The sequence below is a fragment of the Lycorma delicatula genome, chromosome 12 (assembly GCF_047948215.1).
Source record: "Lycorma delicatula isolate Av1 chromosome 12, ASM4794821v1, whole genome shotgun sequence".
Lineage (NCBI taxonomy): Eukaryota > Metazoa > Arthropoda > Insecta > Hemiptera > Fulgoridae > Lycorma > Lycorma delicatula.
Window position 1 is genome coordinate 423,542 of NC_134466.1, and position 19,876 is coordinate 443,417.

The 19,876-nt window shown below is 31.8% G+C and overlaps 1 protein-coding gene across 2 annotated transcripts in view; it reads right to left on the bottom strand.

The window, feature by feature from the left end:
- The window catches only part of LOC142332857 (uncharacterized), a 94,148-nt gene that overhangs the window by 13,207 nt on the left and 61,065 nt on the right, over positions 1-19,876 (bottom strand). For both annotated transcript variants that reach the window (XM_075379528.1, XM_075379529.1), the window contains exons 8-10: positions 16,516-16,621; positions 10,925-11,230; positions 5,157-5,310 (exon numbers count right to left, since the gene is read on the bottom strand). In XM_075379528.1, the coding sequence (XP_075235643.1) occupies positions 5,157-5,310; positions 10,925-11,230; positions 16,516-16,621 (566 nt within the window). The remainder of the gene's footprint in view (positions 1-5,156; positions 5,311-10,924; positions 11,231-16,515; positions 16,622-19,876) is intronic.

Consider the following 19,876-nt stretch of genomic DNA (forward strand, 5'->3'; position numbering starts at 1 on the left):
TTGATGCAGCTCTCCAAGATTCCCTATCTAGTGCTAGTCGTTTCATTTCAGTATACCCTCTACATCCTACATCCCTAACAATTTGTTTTACATATTCCAAACGTGGCCTGCCTACACAATTATCCCTACTTCCTGTCCTTCCAATATTAAAGCGACTATTCCAGAATGCCTTAGTATGTGGCCTATACTAAGGCCTCTTCTTTTAACTATATTTTTCCAAACGCTTCTTTCTTCATCTATTTGCTGCAATACCTCTTCATTTGTCACTTTATCCACCCATCTGATTTTTAACATTCTCCTATAGCACCGCATTTCAAAAGCTTCTAATCTTTTCTTCTCAGATACTCCGATCGTTCAAGTTTCACTTCCATATAAAGCGACGCTCCAAACATACACTTTCAAAAATCTTTTCCTGACATTTAAATTAATTTTTGACGTAAACAAATTATATTTCTTACTGAAGGCTCGTTTAGCTTGTGCTATTCGTCATTTTATATCGCTCCTGCTTCGTCCATCTTTAGTAATTCTACTTCCCAAATAACAAAATTCTTCTACCTCCATAATCTTTTCTCCTCCTATTTTCACATTCAGCGGTCCATCTTTATTATTTCTACTAGATTTCATTTCTTTTGTTTTGTACTTGTTTATTTTCACGCGATAGTTCTTGCGTAGGACTTCATCTATGCCGTTCATTGTTTCTTCTAAATCCTTTTTAGTTTCGGCTAGAACTACTATATCATCAGCAAATCGTAGCATCTTTATCTTTTCACCTTGTACTGTTACTCCGAATCTAAATTGTTCTTAACATCATCAACTGCTAGTTACATGTAAAGATTAAAAAGTAACTGAGATAGGGAACATCCTTGTCGGACTCCCTTTCTTATTACGGCTTCTTTCTTATGTTCTTCAATTGTTACTGTTGCTGTTTGGTTCCTGTACATGTTAGCAATTGTTCTTCTATCTCTGTATTTGAACCCTAATTTTTTTAAAATGCCGAACATTTTATTCCAGTCTACATTATCGAATGCCTTTTCTAGGTCTGTAAACGCCAAGTATGTCGGTTTGTTTTTCTTTAATCTTCCTTCTACTATTAATCTAAGGCCTAAAATTGCTTCCCTTGTCCCTATACTTTTCCTGAAACCAAATCGGTCTTCTCCTAACACTTCCTCCACTCTCCTCTCAATTCTTCTGTATAGAATTCTAGTTAAGATTTTTGATGCATGACTAGTTAAACTAATTGTTCTATATTCTTCACATTTATCTGCCCCTGCTTTCTTTGGTATCATTACTATAACAGTGAATCACTATAAACCTGTAATATGGGACCATAAAAAAAAAATTCCTTTAATTCATTCAGAAACAAATTTCTCAACCGGTTCTACTTACTTACTTACATAGAAGTACACATTGACATTTATTGATGTCGTTTGTATTAATACGTAAAGTTTGCACAGGTGTATCTTTAATGTATGAGATACAAGAGGAGAGAAGAACTCTAGATGACTTTGATTTTAGTAGAGGATAGTTATAATGGTACTTATAATAGTTATATGGTTATATGGTATAATAGTTATATGGTACTTTGGTATTTTGTTATTGCGCACAGAAATTCAAAAAATATTCTAAGTAAAGAACCTTCTTAACAATAAAAACAGTACAATTTTTCAACGATAAACAATATGATTTCATTATTTAAATATAATAAATTAGAACATATTTTAGAAAAATCTTCACTCCAGCTAACTGTCATTATAATAAATGTCTTGTTAAACTTAATTTGAACAAAAAAATCATTACAGACATCCATTTCAATGCTTAAGTGTATTTTGAAACCTATAAATTAGCATACTGTAATTATAATAAAATTATAACCGATTTTTCAAGATGAAATGTATCAAAAATCCTTGTCAGTTATGCCAACAAACATAGATAAAAATTTGGTTGTGATTGATCAAATAGTTTTTTGTTTATTCCGAACAAACAAAAATCCTCTTCCTCATTATATAATAGTATAGATATACTGAAACTTCCAATATGTAACGATCTAATTATTTTTAATTTCAATTTTTTTTACGTAAATATACAACCAAGAAAAGTTTTAACTATATTAGTTCCATGTACAAGAGTATTAATGAAGTATAGGAATACTCAAAAAAACTTTTTGACATTTCATTAGAGAAAAATGAAATTTAGCAGATGTTCTTATCTTAAAAAAATCTATTTACCGATATGAAACCACTAACTGGGACATACACCTCTTTCAAAACTAGCAGTGAAAAATATTAAATTGCAAATATTTTGGTTAGGATTGTCATAGCTTAAAGTTTTTACAACAAAATGTTTGTTTTTCAATATGCTTCAATGTATCACAGTCGTAACCCCGTTTAAGATTTCTGATTTGCTCCTCCCCATGAGGGCTAGCAGTTGTGGGTGGTCTCATACCAAAAAATTTATTAAATGTTTTATTACCGACTATTTATTTAATAGAAACTTTAGACCGGTTTTGAAACTAGTTGTCAGAGGGATATTTAAACGGGTTTTTTTCCTTTTTTTTATATGTTATCGCCACATAAGGTTGAAGTTTGTATGTGGGATATGGAAATGGAATTTTGCAGCGTATGAAAAATGCCTACCTTTATTTTACATACTTTTACGTCTATCTTAATTTCTTTTATCTTATTTTCCTTTTTTGTTCAGTTAAGTCTTTTCTTTTTTTTAATCATCCAGCATAGTCACTCATCATAGATCCATCCCATCTACCTTGATATAATGTTGTTCCATTTGCAATGTATCTTGGTGGAACCTTTCCCCTTCTTAGACGTTGATGCTTTTTTTCCTTTTAACCACCGGGTTAGTTTAATGTAGCACATGATGCATGCTACATGTGGAGCCCAGGATTTATGTTGGTCTTCCAAGAGGCAGTCAAAATAATGTTTCTAAGCAGTTTTCAGCGGATTTGATACTGGCTTTCATTGACTTTTCGTAGTGAATTCTCCACAAATGTAACAAAAAATATTTGGAGAATTTTTATAACCCCGATTTTTATTCATTGTAAAATTCAAAATGTTTTATCGAATAAAAGTAAACTGAAATAATACAGATATACTTACTTCATTATAAAAATAATTAGGTTTTAGTTTATAAATACTTAATTACTTAAAATACTTCATAAAAGTTTTTCACCATGGAGTGCAATAAAATACGAGCATGAAACACACAACTTAACAAATCTTAATGTTCAATAAAATAATACCAAAAGTTGTTCTGTCATAAAAATCTTTCACTAAATTTATGTCAGGCATCTCTTATAAAACAATCTTTATAATATGCGTATGATAAAAATACTACCGCAACTACAGAACACAGCAAATCATACTGAAAACTGAACTCGCTGAAGAAAATTTCATCGCGTTGAATTACTTATTACTTGACTCATTGATATGTCTACACATGTCTGACTTTTACATCAAATAACATCATTCAACTGCTACGTATCAAATACAGGTCTACAGCATGCATCACAATATAAATCAGACGTGAATAAGTAAACATACAGATGTACTCACTTATTTGTGTTGTTTGTTTCACAAATGATAAAACGAATAAATTTAAGGGGATGTAACTTAAGAACGTTATGTGATGGGTTGTTTTGAAATATGTATTTAGATAGAGCATAAAAATACTACATAGAACACCTACACCCTTTTCAGTTCCAAATTTTACATTGACCAGTGTTATTTTATTATTTTGTTACTTTTTGTATTTACCTTAATATTAAAAACTCTCACGTGTTTATAATATCTTTAATAATCAGTGTAGACTTTATTCACAGGTATTTTTATTTTATAATACTGCTCTGATCAAGGTTTTACCATGATTTCCTTTGATTCATCAGTTAAATGATGGAACAGTTGTGTATCTACCCATTCATGACGTGAACCATTTAACGTGTAACTACTAATCAAAATAAAAAGATTTATTTAAAAAAGTTTATATACTAAACTTTTGTTTAATATATACGTGTGGTAAAACAACATAGCTTTAAAATGTATAAACAATTAATAACTAAATAAAATCACAAGGATTCTGTATCTAGTATACATTACTATCTAGTGTACCTAAAATATCGAATAGTCATACTGTTGGGTGTTAAAAATTCATACAAATATAATTTATTTACTATAGAATCGCTTAATTTCTACAAAATAATTCAATTATAGATACTAAACTCAATTCCAATTTTACTATAAAACTTGGTTTATACAAGGATTAATTACTTTTAATGTTCAAAACATAAACTAGCTTACACTTTTATAAATTAATGTCACTTTGTCCCCTGTTCACAATGAATTCACCAAACAGCCTCTCACACTCAACTATACCATCCCAAAATGGAACACTCTTTGCTCGTTTGTTACTGTACACTCACTCCGAATGCTCCTGCACACTGTCCTCACGTTTATCATATACTATATTGAATTGAACTTCGCTTGTCCTCAGCAGTGTTCATCCTCTGGGCCTAGGACTTGACGTGTAGTAACAGCAGCAGAGCTACCCATTTGTTCATTCAAGCATACTTCAAACCTTGTGTGCTTTTATATAAAATTTTTTTATTGTTTCTTTTGGACTTTTTGTTCTTCATTTTCTCTCAATTTCTTCTTCAGGAAGGTTCTTTATCCATTAAATATAATTACAATCATCCTCTGGAACGTTAAAGTAGTTTCTGAACATTTTTCTATGAAGAGCTTGGTGCTGGCTGATGTTCCTTCTCCTCCCTGTATCGATTATTATAATGATAAACCAGCACAGATTTTAAATATTAATGATGAGTCTTTTGCATGCATTCCTACGGGATTAAGTAGTATTATACACACTAAAATCAGCAGAGAAATTTATATGGTTTTTTTTTTTTAACAGCCTACACTTTGGTAAATAATACTTAATTTGATTAATAAAATATTACCATTATCAATTAAGTTTATTACTATGCAAAATAAGGTTAATACTTCACTACAACTATAACATGTTACTTAGTCGTAAATAAGTTAACCGTTTTCTTAAATTCCAACAAAGAAGCAGACTCTTGGTACAACACATAGCTTTAAAAAACTGAAATTATTTAATTTTACTTGAAATAATTAATTACCGGAACTTACCGGTTCTCCTATTAATTCAAAAGCATGTACAAGAATTTTAAAAGCTTCTTCAGCACCCGGCTGAGAATTCTTATCAGGATGTACAAGAACTGCCTGTCTTTTATAATATTTCTTAATGTCATCATCTGAACAGTGTCGTGTTACACCAAGTATACTGAAAATATAACATAAAATATAAAATTTATTCAAACAAAAACCTTAAAAATTCTATTTAAACTGGCCAACAAAAAATATGGAATATAAGCAACAAAACAAAATGGTTATGGACTAACAAATTCAATAACTTTACAGACTGTAACCTTGGTGTTAATAAATATGGTATTGAAATTGCAAGAGTTTTACGTAATGTTAATTTGTATTCACATTTGCAATACAAATTCATTTAGAATGACTACAGATTGCAATTCAGAATAGATATTCTACTTTCATTTATAAGCGATATGTATGTATAGACTCTAAAAAAAAAAACTTCTGGCTTCGTGGGAAAGTTAGGTTACTTTGGCTACTGAGGATGTCAACAGAGTACTACTTAGCAGGAAAACTACATGAATCATTAAGTATGCGAGTAAAGAATTATGTAAAAAAGAAATTACTCTACTTTGTAGTAGAATTTTGAGATGCAGGAGTCAAGGTGACCCTATTTTGCTATCGTCTTGATCGATTGAAACCAAAGTTAAATTTCAAAAATGAATTGTACTCAGAAATCATCGTGTACTATTTAATAACAGGTAGATCCAGTCAAACAAAACAATAACTGATGAGAAATAAACAAAATGATTAGGTTCAATCATCCCCCCTGTGAATGAAATTGTCTGAATGTATAACTGAAGTGTCATACAAATGTAATGGAATCATTTTAATTATAAACAGAATGTAAGTTTGAGTCCAGAAATGGTAAAAAAGAAATCCTTTTTCTAGAGGTTTAATAAGACAAAACATGACCAGAAAGTATCTTAGCAACCTAAACGGTATTAAATTATATGAAAACATTTACCTATTCTTTGAATAAAATGTTGAGATACGGGAAACATATATTTTGTGTCTCCTGCCCCGCCTAGATCGTTTGTAACTGAAATTAGATGTCATTAATGACCCATTATACAGATAAATAAATCATCGTGACAAATTTCATCCAAATTGATCTATCCTGTGTGCAGATATCAAGCAAAAAAGGCCAACATACCAAAATTGTTTAATGCTAAAGATTCTGTTTTTTTTTTTGGTTATAAAAGGTGATGAAACATGAAGATCTCCAAAAAAAAACCTGACACAAAATTTGACCTGATTAGCATACTTTCCATTATATAGCTATACAATAATATTATGTAGCAAAGAAAGTAAAAAAAAAATGATTTGCTACGTTTTATTACTCAATAACAACATGGCTTTACCAAACGTTCATGTTAAGCTAATCATCCAGACTTCAAAGTTACAAGAAAAAGAAGGATTTGAATGTAAATATAACTAAAATTTACAGCTAAAATTCCAAAAAAGGTTATTTTTAATTTATTTCAAATTGCACATATATCTCATTTTGATTGTAGACTTGGGGATAAAAACTTATTGCCTTATATTTAGTTACATACTGTGTTCAATAACTTTAATTGAATGGTATAACGAGGAAATAACCCTAACTATTAGCTTTACCGATGGAATGGTATAAACAAAAAACCACTGTGTGACAAATATTTTTGTCTGGCAAATGTATACAGTGAAACTTCCCTTAATGGACATTTCCCAATAATGGACTCCTCTTAATACTGGACACTTTTAGATTCTCTGGCAATTTTATAGTGGTATTAATGGATAAAATACTTCTCAATAATGTATCTGGACGATGAATTTACCTATAAGAACTGTTCAATCAGTTCTGAAAAAGAAACAGTAGAAATAAAAATTGTAATTTTCCTTGCTTTATTTCATACTCAGTGCGCCTAATTTGTTTATACATTGTGAACTGCAACACTTCCTCCCTAGGTGATGTTACGATTAAATATGACAATCAATAATTCCAGTGTGATTCGTCATCAGTTGCTGTGGAAGTGTTTACTGTATACTGAACACGTGTAATATTTTTGTTACAGCATCGTAGCGTATTTTTTCTTTTAGTACATTTTCTATACATATGTTTATAGGACGTTATAAAAATATGTATATATTATAAAAATTGTTATCACAACTTAAAATATCTCAAAACTGTAAATGCTTAACATTAAAAGAAAAATTAGCAGTTATAAATTATCTACGAAAAAGAAAAACTCAAGTGTGTTTGATTTGGCAAAATGTTTTGACGTCCAAAAAACTCAGATAAGCAATATCTTAAAAATCAAACTTGATATCCTAAAGTCGTAGACTGAGAATTACAATCAGTTAAACAAATGTGCATTTCCTAAAACGTCAGGCACATCGGTTAACAATTTGATTTATGAGTGGTTTTGTAGGGTTCGTACTAATAACATTCTGATCTCTGGAACTTTGATAAGTTAGAAAGTACTAGAAATTGCTAAAGAACTAAGTTATAAAAGTTTAAACCATCAGGGGGTTGGTTTGATAAATTCCAAATTAGACATAACGCTTTAAATAAAAATGTTTATGGTGATGCTGGTGCTGTAAATGAAAATTTGGTGTCTGAGTAGGAGGAAATTCTCTACTAGTAATTTATTTATTTAATAGCGGACACCTCTAAATAATGGACAGAGCTGTCCTGGAGGCTGTAACTGAAATTGAGAAGTTTTAGTGTATTTGGATATTCATTCAAAATAAAAACTGAAAGAAATGCTAAAGCTGCTACTCATGGAGAAGAGTTACAAGTAAAAGAATATAAATTTACAGGTATAAACATCCAAAACATTACAACTAAAAGAAAAAGAAACAAATGAAGGCGAATATAATACGCAACATTAAAAGCATTAAAGATTATATTCAACAAGTTGAAAATAATGATTTCATTTGAGATTTCAAATTACTGAAACAGCAAGCTAAAGACAACAAAAGTGGGGAATCACTTAGCAGAAAAAACAAAACTTACTAAAAAAATTTAGAACCAGAACCTGAATTACTCTTTCATTCTAATTTACTATGAAAAATTCATTGTTTGTGTGTATATATATATATATAGGGATAAGTGGGAAGTCCCTTTACAGTGTAATAAATTCAGTTTAATCTGGTTCTACTGTTGCACATTCTCACCGCTGATATCGCTCACTGTAGCTGGAAAAGGTGGAGAGGATGAGCTGTGATGGGGATCTTCCGGTGTGTTCATTTGTGGTAAGATGACCGTAGTTACAACTAAGGTCATCTTGAGTGTGGAACGATTGTAGATAAGAGTATATTTACTGTTGAAGAGCATTTGTTAGCTAGCATGTGGGTCTACGAACGTCCACACACTGGTAAAACATCGGAGAACATTATGAATGACTTTGTGCATTTTGGAAAATCATCACCGTCAAATTTGGCAAACATTACCGACACGAGAGAAGAAAGCTTTTGCAACAGGAAATGCTCTTGATGTGCCACACGGTGGGAGGTTGAGCACTTGAGCTGAGACGTGTGCTGCTGTACAGATATGATTCAACGATCACCAATGAAATTAATGTGCAATCGTTCTGCAGAGTTAGGCATTCCAAGATCGACAGTGTAACACCATATGCAGAAGGATTTGAAAGTTACATATTTTCATCAGCCACAGTTAATGAGTTGAGTGACAATTACCTTGATCGACATGTTTATATATTTCAGTTATTGCTTAAATGCTTTCCGAGAGCAAACAATGAAAAGAACATCATGTTCTCAAACGAGTATGCAATTTATCAAAGCTCTCGTAACTGAAATTTTTTTTCTGGATGAAAGACAATCCTCATTTTTTTTTGAGGAAACAGAACACCATCTGCCTCATTTTGTGATTTGGGCTGGGATGACACTGAACATTTCCATGGTTCTTATTTTTTCAATGGTGCAGTTAATCAACACGGTTATCTGTGAATGACCCATCAGTCATTCTTTCAGCAATTGTTTCCATAATTAACAGAAAAAGGGATTGCTGACATCATTACTTTTTTTGGCAAAATGGTGCTCCAGTGCATTTTGCTTTGAATATCTACAGACGCCTCAATGAAATTTTTCCAAACCGCTGGATCGAACGTGGGTCAGAAGAGTTACTGGCTCAACTGCCTTGGCCAGCAAGAATCCCTGACCTCACCACACCTGACAATGCACTCTGGGGTTCTATAAAAGAAAAAAATCTGAAAACTCAGATACGTCAACAATGAGCAATCTCCAAGATGCTGTTTGTTCAGCATTTGAAATGATCACTCCTGATATGCTGTTGCAGATGATCAACTGGACATGGAGATCGATACAGCTGTGCTTTGACATGGTGGAACCCACACAGACACTTTAGATTCATAGAAGGTAAGTTTCAACTATCCTAATAATTTCATAACTAGTGTACAGGAACTCAGGATATCCAAATGAGCACCAACTCTATATATAGAACCAGAACCTGAAGAAATAAACTCTTTCGATCTAATTTACTATGAAAAATTCATTATTTGCAAACATACATATATTATATAATACACCAGGTATGCAAAAAAATAAAATGACGCTTGTTTCAACAAATAATAATGGCTTGTAAACTTTTCGGAATATAGTACAGAAAACATTTAATTTTGGGGAGTCTCTTTTGCACTGTAAAAGTTCATGGGGGAATTTCTGATACCCAAATATGGACATTATGTGTGTTAATTTTTCCATTAAGATGAAATGTTGATTCAACACTAAACATAATACGATTAAAAAAGCTGCCATATTCATGCTGCAAAATTTCAAACGTGAAGCACAATGCAGTTAGTAGACTTCAAACCCTGTAACAGATGTAAACAGTATGGATGCATATACAAGCACTTTCTTAAACATTCCACACTGTCATATCAGAATCAGCATTGCTAGTTTGTGGCTAGCCTTCCTAACAGATTTTTTAGGACTATGCAGAAAAAACTCCCTGGTATGTTAACATTTTCTTCAGAAACCCTTGGTCGCCTCGTACTCTTCTTTTTACGCAGATATTTTTCCATTTCAATGCCATAGACAAGTATTATTGTCACTTAGAGGATCATACTTAAACTTGTTACAGAACTTAAGTTGAACTGTAACTACAGATTCACATTTATTAAACTGTAAAACATAAAAGGCTTTCTATTCAAGAGCAATCAAACGGACAGATAGGGAATCAATCTATAACAGTGCGTACACCTCATCCAAGAGATGTTATAACAAATTAAAAACCCTGAAATTATCTTTTGTACAACCAGTATTATGTTAATTTCTTATTTTGTACCAAATGCATAATTTATATATATATATATATATATTTTTTGTAGAAATTCCTCTGGGCAATATATATTTCTGGAAGAAAAATAATTAGGGGCAACTAAAGTATTGGCTTGTATACATCATAAAAGATCATACATCAATATGATGGATAACATGGCAGCCATGATTATTATTAATTTATTTACTCCAGTAAATAAAAATTCTTGCCTAACTGTCTTTCCATTTTTCTAGATATGAAACAATTATGAGAACACTTCCATCCTCATTTTTTTTTTTTCAATTTGAAATGGATGAATGCAATTTGATATAGTTTTTGAATAAGAAATAATTTTGATGTAAAATACAAGGGTGTACGCAACAGAAATTTTACTAAATATTGATAGTTATTGACAGAAGAAAATGTTTGTTTAGATATAAAAATAAGAGAAATTTACCTATAAGGATCTTTTCCTTTACAGGATAACAATCTCCTAATAGCTTCATCACCAGTTGTTGGTATAGCCATATTGTTAGTTAAACCACCCGTTGTATGAAGTCTTTCAGGACGTGTTGGCTTTTTATTCCGATCCCAAAATTTCCACCAACTCCGTTTACTTGAACCGGTACCATGATGATCACTATTTCCTTTAAATCGATTATTTGTGTTCGAACTATAATTATTTTTATTACCAAATATACTGTATATATATAATTTACTACAATGCATCATTGATAAAGTATACTCAAATGAAACTGCAGCCCTGAAAAAAAAATCAATTTAAGTTTAAGCTAAACATAAAAAATTATTGTTATTAAGGTAACCAAACACAATAAGAATTAAAGTTGAAAACATATTTAAAAAACCCACTTATAAGGAATGTTCAAATTTAAATTATAATCGGAATTTGGTACAGAGTAAAAGAAACAAAGACCAAAATTGGTATAACTGTCTGATGGGTGGAAACAAGCACTAACCTATTCCAGTCACTCATACCCAGCTATCAGTTTACAAGTATGAGTGAAAAAGAAATGTCTGTAAGCGTGGGACAGTGTATTATTATAAAATTTCTTACTAAAAAATTATAAAACCATCAGAAATCGGTGAAAAATTAAAAAGACAGTTTGGTGAGGAAACATTGATAAACAGAAGTATCTATAAATGGAATAAATCTTTGAAAGACGATCAAGAATGTTTAGAGAATGAACACACTCTTCACTTGAAAACGAAAACAGAAGAAGCAGCTGACACGATTAACACACTCATTCAAAATGAAGTCATTGAAGCTGTTTGAGAGTGGGCCTGTCAGGAGCTACAGGCATTTTTTCTAGAGGAATATGAAAGCCACTTGAAAAATTTTGCCTGTGGATTGAAAAGGATAGGATTTATTGAAAAATAACTATTGTAATTTACTTGTTTTATGTTACTTTTTAAATAAAAATTAAATATGAATGCTCCTGTTAATATATTCACTGAAAAGCTGTAAGTACAGGTTGGATCAAGGAGATAGGAAATTTAAAGAAGAAAAATGAAAACGTAAAAAAATTATTTAGAACAAATTTAAGAATAAAATATGTCGTTTTCAAACTATCTTTTAAGTACTACACCTTAATTATTATATCCTTTAAATGTCCACATCTTGTGAGCCACAGTCTTCAAGCCATTCATAACTTTCTGCATGATTTCGACTATGTTGGCAAATTTTTCTATTACTTTTAAGTTCATCAAAATAAAAAACTGTTGAAATCTTACTTTTCAAAAACCCTAACAAAAAGTAATTACATGCAGTTAAATCTATATCATGTAATGTCTCCACTGTGAGATGACAATTTTCCTAAACAAGCATTTCACTGTAGCAATAGAGGTACAGGCAATATGTGCTACTGCATTATCTTGTTGAAACTAAGTTGACCCACCAAATCATCTTGATTAGTTAGAAAGGTTTCAATCATACTGATGTATTAAGCTACAATAATAATTTTTGCACGATAATAAAGAAATATGGTCTGATAATTCCCTAGCATAAAACAGCATAAAAATCCACAACATTTTCTGCATGAGAGCTTGCTTATGAAGTCACTTTGGAATTTCTAATGCGTAGTATTGGAAATTCTGTTTAATTACAAAACCATTTTAATGGAAATTTGGTTCATTCAGCACGCAAAAATAACTAAGGAAATTTTAGTTATTTTCAATCTTACTTACATATAACTTGCAAAATGTTTCAGACACAAACTACAGTCTTACAAAGAAAATTTCCTATTTCTTTGGTCCATTTGTGAATCGTGGGAACCTGATTATTTAAAAAATGAATTAAAAAATCCAAAATATAATTTATCTACCATTTTTAAATTAAAGCAAATATAAAACCATTTACTGGTGTAACTTAATTTATTAAACAATATATCACACACAACTGATATTCACAATTTTCTGTACACTGTCGTATTCTGTCCTGTAGATTTCGCATTGCTCCTTGCACCATGTTGTCTGAGATGGCTTTGATTTTATTTGTATGGCTGGTTTAAGTTCATTAATGTTATTAGGTCTACACTCTCTTACATCAGGACTAAATTCTGCTGTATTAAGTCTATTACCTTAACAGGTCTGATGAAAATTCTAGACCTTAGATATTTTCAGAGAAAATAGTTGCATAATGACAGTCTGGAAAACGTGCCGACTACGTAATATTTCCTCCCTTTCAAAACAGCGCCATGGATAGTCTGAGAGTATGGGCTGTTCGTCCATCTGGCTAGAACCACACCGCATTCAACTTGAACCCACAACAATTGACGGTCACCATTTCTCCTTCTTCTTAAAGAAATAAGGGCCTACAATTCCAAAACTTGCCAGAGCATATCAGAGAGTTGGTTACACATGAACTGTAAAGAAGATGCATATGAGGTTGCTTAGGATTTGTTTCACATCAGTGATTCAAAATTTTTAATCACAGTGCCTGATAAATAAAATGCACTTTCACTCTTTAGGAGAACCTTTTATAAGTAAATAAGTTAATAAAATTTGTGCAAAATATCATCCGATTAGCTTTTTCACATTCACTTAGATTTTGAACCACCATCATTTTATATGGATGAAAGTGAAATCCTTGTGTAAAATTCTTTTGACACTGCTGTAAGATAAATGAAGGGATGCGTGAGTTTTCTGGTTGAACATGGAGGGGTGTTATCGTTGCTGCCTAACTGTTTCAAGTTCTCATGAAGTGCACAGGTTCTAGTGGTTTGTTTTTCATTGCAGAGGCAGTAATTCAGAAATTATCCATAACTTTATCTTATTACAGCTAGGAATGGTATCATGACGTGGAATCGCAATCAAATCACTATTTTAAAAATATATTTCCATTATGAACTCACAGTATTCAACAGCTCCATTTTTTTTTTTTTTGTCTTCAGTCATTTGACTGGTTTGATGCAGGTCTCCAAGATTCCCTATCTAGTGCTAGTCGTTTCATTTCAGTATACCCTCTACATCCTACATCCCTAACAATTTGTTTTACATATTCCAAACGTGGCCTGCCTACACAATTTTTCCCTTCTACCTGTCCTTCCAAAATTAAAGCGACTATTCCAGGATGCCTTAGTATGTGGCCTATAAGTCTGTCTCTTCTTTTAACTATATTTTTCCAAATGCTTCTTTCTTCATCTATTTGCCGCAATACCTCCTCATTTGTCACTTTATCCACCCATCTGATTTTTAACATTCTCCTATAGCACCACATTTCAAAAGCTTCTAACCTTTTCTTCTCAGATACTCCGATCGTCCAAGTTTCACTTCCATATAAAGCGACACTCCAAACATACACTTTCAAAAATCTTTTCCTGACATTTAAATTAATTTTTGATGTAAACAACTTATATTTCTTACTGAAGGCTCGTTTAGCTTGTGCTATTCGGCATTTTATATCGCTCCTGCTTCGTCCATCTTTAGTAATTCTACTTCCCAAATAACAAAATTCTTCTACCTCCATAATCTTTTCTCCTCCTATTTTCACATTCAGTGGTCCATTTTTATTATTTCTACTACATTTCATTACTTTTGTTTTGTTCTTGTTTATTTTCATGCGATAGTTCTTGCGTAGGACTTCATCTATGCCGTTCATTGTTTCTTCTAAATCCTTTTTACTCTCGGCTAGAATTACTATATCATCAGCAAATCGTAGCATCTTTATCTTTTCACCTTGTACTGTTACTCCGAATCTAAATTGTTCTTTAACATCATTAACTGCTAGTTCCATGTAAAGATTAAAAAGTAACGGAGATAGAGAACATCCTTGTCGGACTCCCTTTCTTATTATGGCTTCTTTCTTATTAACAGCTCCAATGTTATTAAAATAACATCTGGTATGCTGGAATGCAAGTCACAGCCATTTCGATTCCTGCTTACAGGTCAAGTTTGTCAACTTATTTTGTTTTAAAAATTGTTAAGTTCCACAGTTTTCGGACACATTCTGTATATGAATCACATGACCTGAATAATTTTTTTTTTTAATATTAAGCATATACATTAATTTTCTTTGTTAAATAATTTGTGCCTGCGCCTGATACATTGTGAATAAAATTTTATTTTGCAGTAACCATGACTAACAAATACGTACGTTCTTATTCCAGAGGTTAATTTTTTTTTAAAACTATAAATGTATGATACTATCTGTATTATTGTAATTATGAATAAAAATATTTCTGTTATGAGAATTTTTTCATCACCTTTATGTTTGACCAACTCATGTGGGCTCTTTTGATCGGTGCGATGCTTTCTCCATTCTTTCTCATAATTACATGTTGGTTTCAACACATAGCCGTAGATGTTTCCATATGCACCTCATCTCCAGTTATAATGTTTCTCAAAAAGTATTCATTGTCGTCAGCACGGTCAAGGGTCTTAACTGATGTTAATATAATTCTCTATCTGGCGATTGGTTAGTAAATATTTTTTGAAATGCAATGTACGTTAAATTTTTCCATTAAAATTGTATACTATGTTCCTATGCTTATGCCCAGTTCCTCAGCAATATTTCGGATATTTAAACTGTGATCTGCAAGAACTGGATTAATGTTATCATCATTTGTTGATACAAAAGATCCTCCAGATTTTGGATCTTTATTCTGCCACCTATAAAACCATTGAACTGTTTGCAGCACTACAATCTGCCATTAAAATTTTTATAAAATGCTTGCTAAAACATTTAAAATGTTTGAGCTTTATTAAGTCAGATAAATATTGTAAACTCCAATTGTTCTAGTTTGAAAACTAACAATGTAAAAAAAGTGGTATTTCCAAAAGTTGATACTAGCCACTGTTAGAAAACACCTCATATATGTTCTTGTATTACTTCTTTCTAAATCTTCTACTCTCATAATGGTCATCTGTTTCTCAAAGATAGTGTAGATAAATATTCTTTCCTTATAATTATGGGAGATTTTCCTTAAAATTTAAAAAATTTCATACCCCAATATATTCTATACACTGAAATTATACCATTAAATTAATATTATTTTATTTTAAAAAGTAACATATATTTTTATCACCTCAGAAGTGTTTTTGGATGTATTTTTAACAAGGTTGAAATGGATGAAATAATAGGCGAATTAGACCTTTGCCTGGAATCAAATCTGACAGTAGCTGATCTAGAAGCCAGCATGCTAATTATTGCACCTATAATTAGCCAGTTGCAAAGACTTCTAATGGTTTTTTTACATATAAAAATTATGTTCACTGATCTGTATTCTAAAAAAAAAAAAATAAATGTTGAAAATTTTGCCGATCTGATCTTCTTGGTGGAGTGCAGTATCTTGGCTTTTCATCTGGAGGTCCCAAGTTTGAATCCCAGTCCAGATGTGGCATTTTTCATAGCTACAAAATTCCATTTTCGTATTACCATGCTCAAGTTCTTTGTAACCTTCTGTGGTAAATTAATTCATCAGTAACAAAATGGTATTATATGTACAGAAAGACTGAACAAATTTTTTACTTTGTGTAATATAGATGCAAATAAAATTTTAGTAAAAGCTAAAAATTTAAAGACATACGTACATATGAATTAATAAACGTGAAGATAACGCCAGAACATCCCACAATAAATTAAAAAACCAAGTTGCAAATAATAAAGCGTAGTGCTGCCATTTATTCCAAAGCATACCTGAAACATAACACAGAAGGATACTTTTGATAATATTTACTAATTCATAAGAGAGTCATAACTTTCTTTTATGATGCAAGATGCTTCCTAGGAGCTGTGCCCAGAAATAAATCAATTTCAATGTGTTTAATGTAAGTCCTGTGCAAGTTAAGAGGTGTTCATAGTACATTTTTGGGTCATTCTTAGTTTCCAGCGTTTCACTATTACTATACACCTAGTTTCAGTCTGATAAATTTCTTCGCAGTCGTTTTAGCCAGTCAAATATTGTGAGTAGTGAAAAGTAGACAAAAAAGAATTTTGTGTGGTGAATAAACATTACTTTTTAATATTATAGTGAGTTGGCTCTATCAATTAGAACAGTTTACAAGCGGTTTGGGTATTTTTGGAATGACTGTATGAACATAAATGATGCTGAACATTTCAGTTAGCCTGCTGAGGTTACAAATGTAGAGAATATTGAAAAAATTCACGATATGGTGGCAGATAATAGGAAATTGAAAACATGCATGGGATTGCTAAGATTATGGACACGGGTGCATCATCATATTTTACATATATTAAAACACAATAAGAAGGACATCGGGTTCACTCACAGTCGATCAGAAGAGTAAATGAGAAAAATTTTTAAAACCATTTGGGGCTGTTTTCAACATAATCAAGAAAACTTTATGCCATTTAATAACAGTTATGAAACTTGGACGTAATACGACTAACATGAAATTAAGTAAACAGCCTAACAGTGGTTTGCGAATGGGGAACTAGCTCAGAAGAAGGGAAAATTGTTGTTCCACAGGTAGGAAAGGCAACGGCTGGTGTATTTTGGGATGATAATTTTCATCAACTTTCTGAAAAGGGTAAAACAATAACCAGGTACTATTATGCATCTTGACTGAACTATCTGAATGAGAAAATGACCAAATTTAATGAAAAAGAAGGTTTTTTTCACTAAACAATACTTCAGGCCACTCTACTGCGATTAATACAGCAAAATTTATTTAAATTGCACTGCAAAATTCTTCTACATTATCTCATTAAGACTTAAGCACCTTTGGATTTATTATTTACAGTAGGCTCTCCATAATCTGACCCATATAGGGCAGCCCTGATGTCGGATTAACAAAATTTATCAGATTACTGGAATTACCTAATTTCAACGGAATAATCAACAGAAAATGTTATGTACTTTCATATCCATTTATTCATTTGAATAACTTATTTAATCTGATTAAGAAACTAACAATAATACAACTAACTACTTACATAATAGAAAATTACTGGTCAATAGTCTTGTTTTTTTGCTTGATTGGACAGTTTAAAATTATTTTCTCACAAATTTTTTAATGTAAAAATATCGGCAGCTGCCCACTCACTTGATACACATGTTAAAAACACACTCAAAGCATTTTAGTGACCTATGGTACTAATCAATGGCAAAAGTGTCACGTTTTCACTGTCATCACCATCTTTGTCCTGATCCAGCAATCTTCAATTACTTTCTGGTCGATTATCAATTGATCATTATCATCTTCAATTCCGGTTAGCCATTCAGTTACATCACCTTGTGTCAGTCCTGACTGCACAGTTGGGCTAGCGACTTCTTAATGACGTTTATTTCAGTATCAGGACTGAAAGCACTACTTTTGGATGTCATCGTAATTTGTTCATTTTCCAATGGGTTTTTTTTGCATTTTTCGTATAAATGTAACAGAGGATGAAATTTTTCCAACAGCACACTACTGTTTTGGCAAGAATCTTTTCCCATGCTTGTGTTAGATCAAATGTGATGTCTTTAAGATTTACTTTTTTTAAACATTTTAAAATAGGCGTATTTTCAAATTTACTCACTACACTGTACAACAGATTCTTTTTATAATCTGTTTTAACCATCTGCTAAATGACAGCTGTAACATTTGGTGAAACAAATAAAACATGGATAAACCCATCCTTTCTTTCTAAGTCCTCCTCATCTGGGTGTCTGAACAGAAGTAAAACATTGTTGTACAATGTTTCAATAATTTTTCTGGTAACTGTCTTTGTTCAAGTAATATTTTACTAATCATACGAATTACTCATTAAACCATTCAAAAAATACTTCCCTTGTAATCAAGACTTGGCTTTGATTTTTGTATTTTACAAGAAGTTTTGTTTTTAAAAGCCCTAGGATTTTTGGACTTGCCTATAAAAAGAGATTCAAATTTACGAGTATCACTCGTATTTGACAAGGCATAAATGTAATTTTATTTTTTGATATTTTGCGACCTTAAGCAATCTTTTCAGAACCGTGGATGGTTTATTTTTGGTAGCAGACTCTAAAATAACCCACTCTCATTGGCATTATAAAACTGGTCAAGACCGAACTCTTGGACTCTTTTTTATAAATTTTTCTTTATGTGGCTCGACAGCAGTAAAATCATAAGAAAGTTTCCTACCTGCAGTGATTAGTAAATAGATTCCATAGTGCTTCTTGAATCTGACAAATCACTCGTCACTTGCAGGGAAATCTTCTTCCTTCATAGAAACGCTTAGCTTTTTCTTTGATTTTGCCGGAAGGAAGAGTATGTTTGGAACGTTCTGGGATAAACCAAGCATAAAGTGCAACTTTCATTAATGGGAACATGCTAGATTTTAATGTTTTCTGATCGATCACTTTTACCACTGACTATTCTTTTACAAATTTTTCTATTTTTACCCGATTTTTACAAGTCATAAATCGTTGTACATCCAATTCTGTACAGTGGAACTGTCACCAATTTTTTCGCATGGATACCGGTGTTCTTTGACGATTGGATTTCAATTAACCACACATCTCAGGAATGGTTGAACTGAAATGTACAAGACTACATTTCATTTACACTCATACATATCATGCTCATTCATCCTCTGAAGTAGTACCTGAATGGTAATTCCCAGACTAACAGGAAAAAGAAAGAAAGACACGTTAAAATGAATAAGACAACTAAACATGGCACATGTTCATGCAATACTTAGATGTATAGTAATATACTGTAAGAAGTTTAATGCCGTTTGTAGATCCCAGTACTGTACAAATCACCAGCCGGTAGCACCATGCACTCAACTGCTACTGACGTCTGTGACAATCACAAGCACTGTACTTTAAACAATAGAATATTCCATGTAACCATGGCCTACACACTTAAAACATCGTATTCACCACTTAGCCGTAGCATCTTTTGGTTTTATCAGTTGTGACAGCGCACATAAAAGTAGGAAGAAAAAAAACGAAGAAGTGACATT